Below are 10,782 nucleotides of genomic sequence, written 5' to 3'. Positions count from 1 at the left end.
CGCTACAATAACAACTATAAACAGGAGTCACTATCTTTTCCTACGCCGATGACTGCACAATAATGGCCACAGGACCAGGCCCACAGATCGATGAGCTTTGTAGCAAAATAAACGGCTATCTCTCTGATCGCTCTAGTTTCTATGCCTCGCGAAACCTGACATTGTCACCGACTAAATCATCTGCGACCTTATTTACAACATAAACGCTCAAAATGTCGACCATATTGAACATCCACGTCGATGGCACTACGCTACCGACTGTCTTACACCCCAAAATCTTGGGTGTGGCGTTCGATCAGGATCCGTAATAAATATGTATCCAGAGTCGTAATAATGTTGTTATAGCAGTGCTTCGCCCCATTCAATAGGTGCGACCAATCACAAATTGCCATCAATGTCCTCTAACGGGAGTCCAAGGAAACTTGCTGTTTCAACAGGGGTGGACCATAATGAGAGGGGTGTTAGAGGGGTTGGTTCCACAATACAATTAAAGTTAGTCTCATCGATAACACCCCCCCCCAACCCTTCCGGGAGTGTCCTTATCCAACTTATACAACAACAGGGTACCATTACCTACAAATTCAGCAATGCAAAGTGTTGGTATCATTATTTAATTATTATTGTCACGGATATTAGCATCACTAAATTATCCCATCACTAAGGCGATGCTAAGGCCATGCCAAGCAGTATTTACGTTAATAATTAAATCAAGTATACACATATATAAGGCAGCCCAGAGAGATGTCACACACAGATGCATTTACTTATATGCCTATGTGCGCAAACTACAAACATTCACATCAATAATTCAATCTTTATGTATCTACATAAACGAATAAATAATTGCGTCTACACATATGTACGTATACGAGCAGCGGAGCGGCAATGCACAAACACGTGCATATATCTTATCTGAGTTGTCACAAGAGAGAGCAATAATTTGTGCACGTAGTTGTGGCTGGCGATTTTGTAGCCGAAACAACTAGTAAGTTCTGGAAATCGAAGAGCCTAGAAGTATGCAGCGTAAACTATAAAAGCGGGGCAAGCGAGTAAGAAGTAATTCAGTTTGAGTTGAGCAATCAATCAGTTATTGATTAAGCACGCGATCTGGCGGCCAATAGTAGAGTTCAATTTGAGTTATCAATCAGTTTGGTTATTAAGCCAGCGAGTAGCAAAGTATAAGTGTCATTGTGAAGTACTTTAATAAAGGCCATTTTTCCATTATTCAATATTGGAGTTATTTATTCAACAGTTTAGTGATTCGAACTTAGCAGAGGATTGCAAATAAGAGGATTTGCAAGTAAATTCGTTACAATTGGTGTCAGAAGAGGAATTGTTGAATAAATTCCAGAGGACAACAAGGACATGGCAAAGTTCAGTGAATTGAAGATCCAGCAACTAAAGAAGGAGTTGGAAGCCCGTGGATTGAATACAAGCGGCGTTAAACTCGAACTTCAGGCACGGCTACGAGAGGCAATGGAAGCAGAAGGGAATTGATGTGGACGAGTATGTTTTTTATCCTGATGAGGACGAGACAACAACAAAAATTGAAGAGGAAAATGAAACACCGCAGACAATGGCGAACACAGACCTGAACATGATATTGGTTGCAATATCGGCACAAATGTCCGAAATGTCATCACAAATATCTACCAACATGTCATCACAATTGGAAGAACAGAAAACGTATATGTCATCACAAATGGAAGCACAAGAAACGCGTATTTCAGAAATGTCGTCGCAAATGTTATCTCAACTGGAAGAACAGAAGACATATATGGCATCGCAACTGGAAGAACAGAAGACATATATGATATCTCAGTTGGCTCAGCAGTTGAAAGCGCAAGAGGATCGCATATCATCGCAGTTGGAGGGTTTTAGTGAACGACAAGATAAAATGGAAGCTGAGATGGATGCTTTGAAAGATCGGATTCAGCAGTTACAATTAAATCGTCCAGCAGTTTCAGCTAGTAATCCAAAGGTAAAAACACCATCCTTTGACGGTTCTGTTCCTTTCCAGGTCTTTAAGCTACAGTTTGAGAAGACCGCAGCAGTGAACAACTGGAATGTGGAAGATAAAGTTGCCGCACTCTTCGTAGCATTGAAAGGACCAGCTGCCGAAATCTTACAGACTATTCCAGAGTACGAACGGAACAGTTATGACGCATTGATGGCTGCTGTAGAACGACGTTATGGAAGCGAGCATAGAAAACAGATATTCCAAATTGAGTTGCAAAACCGCTACCAAAAAGCAAATGAGACATTGCAGGAGTTTGCTTCAGATGTTGAAAGGTTGGCTCATCTCGCAAATGTGGACGCACCCGTGGAATACACCGAGAGGGTAAAATCCAGAGTTTTATAAATGGCATACGAGACGTGGAAACGAAGCGAGCTACATACGCGAACCCAAAACTGACATTTGCTGAAACCGTATCACATGCATTGACTCAGGAAACTGCCTCCCTATTAAGTAAACCAGCATATAAGGCTCATCGTGTAGAAGTAAAAAGGCCAGAATGGGTAGACACAATTTTGGAAGCACTGAAGGGATCACAACAGAAAAATGCCGGAGTTATTAAATGTTTCAAGTGCGGCAACCCAGGTCATATTGCACGACATTGCAGCACCGGTCCCAATAGCTCCAACAATGTGGGTGGCCGTAAACGCAGAGCTGAAGGAGATGAGCAAATCTCCAAGTCCACTCAATCGTTAAACTAAAGCGAGTCAGCCGCAAGGGGCGACAGCTGGCTCCCTCAATTGAATGCCCCATAATCTCTATCTCACAAATTGGAAGAAGGTCAAACAATCTTACTGTCGGAGGACATGTGGATGGAAAGGAACGTTTACTGACTGTAGATACGGGTGCATCTCATTCCATCATTCGAGCGGATTTAGTCAACAAGAAGATAACACCATTGCATGGAGCAAGATTGCGTACAGCCACTGGAGAAGACAGCACGGTTCTAGGAGAAGTATCATGTGAAGTCGCAATTGGGAACGTCACGGTAGTACACAATTTTTTAGTGGCAGAGATTGTTGATGAAATCATAATTGGAGTGGACTTCTTAATCGACCAGGGCATCAAGATCGACATGCAAAGCAAGACGATGCGATATAAGAACATGGATGTACCACTTAATTTCGGCTACGAGAGAGGCTACAGCAGTAAACGAGTGCTGGTGGAAGAGAGTCAGCGAATACCACCAAAATCCGAAGCAGTCATCTGGGCAAAGGTTGATGGAGATTGTGGGACAAACAAATTGTGGGTTGTCGAAGCAGCAAACAAATCAGCACTGAACATACTTGTAGGAAAAACCCTGGCTATGACAAAACAAGATGGACGTGTTCCAGTAAGAGTACTTAATGAGTTCAATTCACCACTCAAACTGACTAAAGGAGCTATTTTGGGAAGATGCCAAGAGGCTGAAGTAGTTATTAACTGTGAACAGCTCCAGGAACACGTTTCAGCTAGTAATACTAATCTTTCAAATGACATCACGGCATGGACGCAGGGGCTAGAGGAAGCATATCAGAGTAAGGCAAAACAACTGCTCCTAAAGTATGCGAACATATTTGACCAGGATGGTTCTAAACCAGGCCGCACCAACGTTGTGAAACATCAAATTGACACTGGAGATGCGAGGCCGATCCGTCAAGCTCCACGTAGTGTTCCACTGGCGGAGCGGCAAGTTGTGAGTCAAATTATACAAGAAATGAGCGACAGCGGCGTCATCGAACCATCAGCTAGTCCCTGGAGCTCACCGGTAGTACTTGTAAAGAAGAAGGATGGAAAAATGAGGTTTTGCGTGGACTACCGGAAGTTGAATGACGTTACGAAAAAGGATAGCTACCCATTGCCAAGAATTGACGACACTCTGGACTCGCTCTCTGGTACGAAATGGTTTTCCACACTGGACTTGAAAAGCGGCTACTGGCAAGTGGAGGTAAAGGAGGAAGACAAAGAGAAAACAGCCTTCAGCGTCGGAGATGGTCTTTGGCAATTTACAGTAATGCCCTTTGGACTATGTAATGCACCAGCTACTTTCGAAAGACTCATGGATCAGGTATTGAAAGGACTACATTGGAAAACATGCTTGGTGTACCTGGACGACATCATCGTATTGGGCAAGAATTTCGATGAACATCTTAAGAACTTGGAGGAAGTTTTCCAAAGAATAGCTGGCGCTGGTCTGAAGTTAAGTCCCAAAAAGTGTGCGCTGTTTAAAAAGGAAGTAAATTATTTGGGTCACAAGGTAACGACAGAGGGCATCTGCACTGCGAACGAAAAGATAGAGGCTGTAAAGGATTGGCCAAGACCACAGAACCTACATGAATTAAGAAGTTTCCTTGGGCTGTGCACATATTACCGCCGATTTGTACCACATTTTTCCAGCGTAGCCCATAGCCTCCATGAGCTTACAAGAAAAAATAAAGCTTTTGAATGGAAGAAGGAGCAAGAAGTGGCTTTCCAAACATTGAAGGAGCGTTTGTGCACTGCCCCAATGTTACCATATCCGATTCCAGGAGCAACATTTATTCTAGATACAGATGCGAGTGGATATGCTATAGGAGGCGTTTTATCACAACTGGTCGATGGACAGGAGAAGGTAGTTGCATATTACAGCCGTTCGATTGGAAAACCAGAGAGGAACTACTGCGTTACGCGGAGAGAGCTGTTGGCATTGGTAGAGTGCGTTAAACATTTTCACAAATACCTCTACGGCCAGCGATTCCGTGTCAGGACAGATCACGCAGCTTTAAAATGGCTACTGCAGTTCCGTAATCCGGAAGGACAATTGGCACGGTGGATCGAGCGACTACAAAGCTATGACTTTTCCATTGAGCAGCGAAAAGGTAGTACCCATGGAAATGCCGATGCAATGTCACGAAGACCATGTAGTTTGGAATGCAAGCACTGTTCAAAAGCCGAGGCTAAAGAAGACATTATAGATGTCCGGCTAATGACTATAACATGTACAGATGAATGGGACAAGGAACAGCTAAGAAAGTGCCAGCTAGAAGATGCAGATCTGTCACGTGTTATGCAAGGGCTCGAACGAAATGAAAGACCAAACAGAGAAGAGATGTCAGCAGAGAGTCCCATTGCGAAGTCATATTGGGCACAGTGGAACAGTTTGGAATTGATATCCGGTTGCATTCATCGAGTATGGGAGAGTGAGGATGGTAAATACAAGAATAAACTGATAGTTGTTCCCAGAAAGAGGATTCCTGATGTGCTCAGCGAGCTGCATAATGGTCCAAGCGGAGGTCATCTTGGAATCACGAAGACGCTCGAGAAGATTAAACAGAGATTCTATTGGGTTGGTTGCCGTCAGTCGGTCACTGAGTGGATTGCGAACTGCGAGGTTTGCAGCAGAGCGAAAGGGCCCAGAACACGAAGTCATGGCCAGATGAAGCAATATAACTCAGGTGCGCCATTTGAAAGGATCGCTATGGATGTCGCCGGTCCATTTCCTACTAGCAACGGCGGAAACAAATATGTACTGGTAGTTATGGATTATTTCAGCAAATGGCCAGAGGTATACCCAATCCCAAATCAAGAAGCGGAAACGGTAGCAAACGTTTTTATAAACAATTGGGTTGCAAGGTATGGTGTACCAATGGAGTTACATTCTGACCAAGGCAGGAATTTCGAATCAGCTGTGTTCCAGGAAATGTGTAAGTCATTGGGCATTCGAAAAACACGGACAACTGCATTGCATCCTCAATCCGATGGTATGGCAGAACGATTCAATAGAACATTGGAGGAGCACTTAAGGAAAGTAGTGGACAAGTACCATAAAGAATGGGATACCCGCATACCATTATTCTTGATGGCTTACCGATCAGCAGTGCATGAGACAACGGGCCAAACCCCTGCAAAAGTAATTTTTGGCAATGACCTTAGACTGCCAGCTGATTTGAAGTTTGGGATTGATGCCAATGCGGAGAGAAATGTCAGGAAATCCACTAGTGATTTGGAAGAAGAGCTAAGAGAAATACATGATCTGATAAGGCAACGAACAAAGATTATGAGTGACAAGATGAAAGCCAGATATGATAAAGCAATTAATTCAGAAGGTTTTCAGGAAGGAGATTTGGTGCTGTTATACAACCCACAACGTAAAAAAGGTTTGTCCCCGAAATTGCAGTGTAATTGGGAAGGCCCATACAAAGTTGTAAAACGGATCAACGATGTAGTGTACCGCATACAAACCATCGGTAAACCACGAACCAAAATGAAGGTGGTCCATTTGGAAAGGCTAGCAACGTTTAGATCGAGAGATTTGTCTGATCGGGACGATCAGACTTAGGTGGAGGGCAGTGTCACGGATATTAGCATCACTAAATTATCCCATCACTAAGGCGATGCTAAGGCCATGCCAAGCAGTATTTACGTTAATAATTAAATCAAGTATACACATATATAAGGCAGCCCAGAGAGATGTCACACACAGATGCATTTACTTATATGCCTATGTGCGCAAACTACAAACATTCACATCAATAATTCAATCTTTATGTATCTACATAAACGAATAAATAATTGCGTCTACACATATGTATGTACGTATACGAGCAGCAGAGCGGCAATGCACAAACACGTGCATATATCTTATCTGAGTTGTCACAAGAGAGAGCAATAATTTGTGCACGTAGTTGTGGCTGGCGATTTTGTAGCCGAAACAACTAGTAAGTTCTGGAAATCGAAGAGCCTAGAAGTATGCAGCGTAAACTATAAAAGCGGGGCAAACGAGTAAGAAGTAATTCAGTTTGAGTTGAGCAATCAATCAGTTATTGATTAAGCACGCGATCTGGCGGCCAATAGTAGAGTTCAATTTGAGTTATCAATCAGTTTGGTTATTAAGCCAGCGAGTAGCAAAGTATAAGTGTCATTGTGAAGTACTTTAATAAAGGCCATTTTTCCATTATTCAATATTGGAGTTATTTATTCAACAGTTTAGTGATTCGAACTTAGCAGAGGATTGCAAATAAGAGGATTTGCAAGTAAATTCGTTACATTATTATTTAATGACAAGATGTTTTTGATGTATCCTCTTTTAAAAATCTGACATTTTGATCGTTTTTTTGGTGATACGCTTTACTGCATATAAAGTAAGGAGCACTTCAACACAAATTACAAATCTTTGATGTACTCACTTGATAGTTTTCGGCCATATCACAACTTTGATTCGAGCTTTGCAGTTTAAAAGATGGATCATATTGACGTAAAATATTTTCACATTCGAGTAGCTTATCATTATCACTTTCACTGCCGCTTTCGTTATCCTTATTTATTGATTTATACACATCCCAATCATTGTCGTTTACGCCAAATGTATCGATACCTTTATCATTGTGGGCCAATAAAGAAATAATGCGCATACGTTCTTGAGCCGCTGCAGTATGTCTTTTTGCTATTTCTTGTCGGCGAGCTTTTCGTTGCTCTTTACGCCGTAAGATTTCGTCTCGTTTATAATTGATTTCCGTTAACCACTTTTCTACAGGTATATCCGTTGGTGGTTTCTTGGAGTTGAATACTTTTTCTTTTTGCGCTCGATTTCCAGTCAACGAAGCTTCTTGTGTTGTTGATTCCATTTGTTGGAGACGTGCACGAAGTGAAACAATTGTTTTCTGGAAAAATGGTAGAATTTGTAATATTGTACAACTACAAACATAAATACATATTAAATGCACTTTCCAACCACTTACATCCAACATCGCTAAGTTATCTATATTATTTTGTTTGAGTGCAGATTCAAATTCTTCAATCTCCCCATATTCGTAAAGTTCTCTAACGCTAGACATAAATCGTAATTGATTTTCCAAATCCAATTGCTTATTTTTTGCACGTCGGGCATTTATTTCGAGAAGACGACGTGCTAATTCCTTACGTTTTTCCAACTTTTGGTCCAAGTTCTGTGTTGTATTTTGATTGTTGGGTATTACGAATGCAAGTTGAATTTTTTTCACGTTTTCTGTATAATAATCTATATCAGACCAATGCCTCAGGTCCTCCAAATAATCAAAAGCTATATTACTATGACAATGCAGTAATGTCTCCATTCGGCTAATAGTTAATGCATTTATATGTGTGGGATATTTCATTTGCATAAGACGATGCAAATAATGAATAATATGATATCCCCCTAAATTTAAGCGACGTACATTTTCCATACGGATTTTGCCATTTAGAATGGGTATGACATGTACTGTATGGTAACCAAATGATAATATTAAAGCATCAGAACAAATTCCATTACGTTTCCAACTAAATAGTGAATCGATTCCATAACAAACAGCAGGAGCTCCGTAGCATTCAAATAATAGTTCATTCATTTCTGGAGAGAAGAAGAGATTATATTAATTCCATATGATTTGTTTGAAACTTTATGCTATTTATCACTGAAATACATAATTATTTCATCTGTACGAAGACAGGAGTCCCTACCGAGTTCAGACTTGTGCAGTTAGGGAACAATACTAAGCAGTAACTACACTGCTGCAAGAGAGTACAGTTTCAGCAGCTAACATTAAGATCCTTGCCCCAGCGGGTTAGGGGGTCAGAATATACCCGCGGTAGCTATGCCTGTCGTAAGAGGCGAATAAAATACCAGAGTCAAGGGGCTGTGTAGCGCACCCTTCAGGTTGCCAGCGCAATATACAGCTTCTCCAAAACCCAATTTTCAACCTCACCTATCCGCGGCGAATCCTGTTTCACTAACAGACGAGGCTCTGGCGACCCCAAGCTCTTAATGGAACTTGGGGGTGGGGAGGGATGGCCTGAAGGTTTAATGTGGCCATATAAATCGTTCCAGAGATGGTCGGGCTAGCACCTTAATGATGATGTGTTACCGGAGCGTACCGGATCTGTATCCGGCAAAGGACCATCACATCGATAACACTCCCCAGCGCCTTCGGGGAGCAACCTTATCGCTATTACAACAACAACAACATCCTTGCCAACAGCCTTACAGGCTTTACAATGAAGAATGCTTACGTATTACGTTATAAATTACGCTGGCATCCCCTTGAAAGGGTTGCGCTACACAACCCCTTTAAACATTTGGGTATTTTAGTCGCCCTAACGATAGACATACCTGCCGCGGTTATATTTTAAGCCCCCTAACTCGGCGGGAAAGGCCCCTCTTGAGCATCTTGGTCGATGTTATTAGTCAATTGGTGCCCGTTCATGCCTCGGGTTGACTTGAGCTCTCAATGGAGCAGATGTGAAAGTCGAGTTGCGAACACATTGGCTGCCTGTTGCGATGGCAGCCTTTTGACAACTAACTTTTATAATAGTCATATCCGGAGGGGTACATACAGGAATAACATAGGTTGTTAATTTCCTTCCTAGAGCTATATAATCTTTTAAATATGCACATACCTTACAACTACGGCAGTATTTTTATCAATATTTTTAAACTTACGTTGTCGAAAGTAATTCGGATTTCCAAGAGCTTCTGTTAGCAGAATTGGATGTTCGAAATTTACCTCGTTGCTAACACCTAAATGCGCAAATACATAGTCAAAAATTTGCTCCTGGTTGTGAAAATGTGTTACAACATTACGATCAAACTATGTATAAAAGATTTCGTAAAAAATGTTTTTAGAATAAACTTGTATGAATTAGTTAAACACACAAACATACTTGCGTTTTTAGATTCAGACGTACTGATTCTATATTCAATATAGCATTCCCTATTTGGGTGTGCTTATTTGCTAACGGTTCTACTATTTCTTTCCTTCTGTCACGCCTTGGCTTTAAGATTAAGTTTCGAAACTCTAGTAATGGTTGCGTATTATTGCTCCAACCAGCTCTACATCTAAAGGAACCTAAATTGTGATGATGAATTTATATAATTAATATAGTTTCAACCATCATTATAAATTCTAATTACTTACCATTATCAATAATAAGAGCCCCATAGTCAGAATCCTTGTTAAAACTGTGGAACGGATCGGCTCTAGGCGGATTTTCAGTTAAATCTATAATGTTCATTGTTTACGTTTGAGCACACTGACAAAACAAATAGAATTACAAAATTTGTGTATTTGCAACCACATCAATATCTTTTCAGGTACAGGATGTTTCATGCTTTTAGGAATTTTAAAATGATACAGAGATATTGCCGCGTTCGCTTTGACAGTTTTTCATATAGACGCGTTCAACGCAATCTTATGCATTACAGTAACAATGCCACAATCACGCAGATGTTGTGCTTGTAAATATGAAGGAACTGCAGACTTGGCAATTGAAGTTTATTTGGTAATTCTAAACGACAGCATAACACTGCTACTACGCATCCAAAAATATAGAGAGAGGGGTTAAAAGACGCAATAATCCGAAGGCGGAGGACAAATATTTTGGCTCTGTCAAGAGATATTTGCAAAAGAAATTGAAAATTTTCATGTGGTTGTTGTAATTTTGATGATTTTGTTGTACCTATAAAAAAAATTGTGAACATAAGTGTTATACTGTTTTCACACAGACGGTTTATTGAATAATAAAGGCAGTTTTCTACATTAAGACGCTTATTGAGCCCAATCTTCCCTACAAAATTCGAATCTATTATTATTTCATTAGTAACTAATCGAATGCCTAATGATCTCAAAAGCACAATTCAACTCTGTTGGCAGCGTTCCGCTTCCCTTTCTGCTTCTTAGTTTTCAAAGCAAATGTCATTGTCTGCATGGCGGAACGATACAAAGTGGCCGCATCGAACAGCTGATTATAACCTTTTTTTATTTGATTTGATACATCAACTACCGGCGCAGTAC

At 40.9% G+C, this 10,782-nt stretch overlaps 1 protein-coding gene across 2 annotated transcripts in view; it reads right to left on the bottom strand.

Moving 5' to 3' along the window:
* Positions 1 to 10,400, bottom strand: part of Arp5 (Actin-related protein 5) — a 48,137-nt gene extending 37,737 nt beyond the window's left edge. Inside the window, exons 1-5 of one of the 2 annotated variants that reach the window (XR_010950708.1) lie at positions 9,907 to 10,400; positions 9,653 to 9,837; positions 9,432 to 9,579; positions 7,714 to 8,342; positions 7,162 to 7,635 (exon numbers count right to left, since the gene is read on the bottom strand). Coding sequence is in view for 1 of the 2 variants with exons in the window: in XM_067772366.1 (XP_067628467.1) it covers positions 7,162 to 7,635; positions 7,714 to 8,342; positions 9,432 to 9,579; positions 9,653 to 9,837; positions 9,907 to 10,003 (1,533 nt within the window). In the remaining variant the exon portion in view is untranslated. The remainder of the gene's footprint in view (positions 1 to 7,161; positions 7,636 to 7,713; positions 8,343 to 9,431; positions 9,580 to 9,652; positions 9,838 to 9,906) is intronic. The other variant, XM_067772366.1, reaches the window with a different exon arrangement.
* Positions 10,401 to 10,782: the final 382 nt, after the last annotated feature.

This window comes from Eurosta solidaginis, chromosome 3, assembly GCF_040869045.1.
Source record: "Eurosta solidaginis isolate ZX-2024a chromosome 3, ASM4086904v1, whole genome shotgun sequence".
NCBI classification, from domain to species: Eukaryota; Metazoa; Arthropoda; class Insecta; order Diptera; family Tephritidae; genus Eurosta; species Eurosta solidaginis.
The sequence above is the reverse complement of the archived record's forward strand: the minus strand, read 5'-3'. Positions and strand labels throughout refer to the sequence as shown.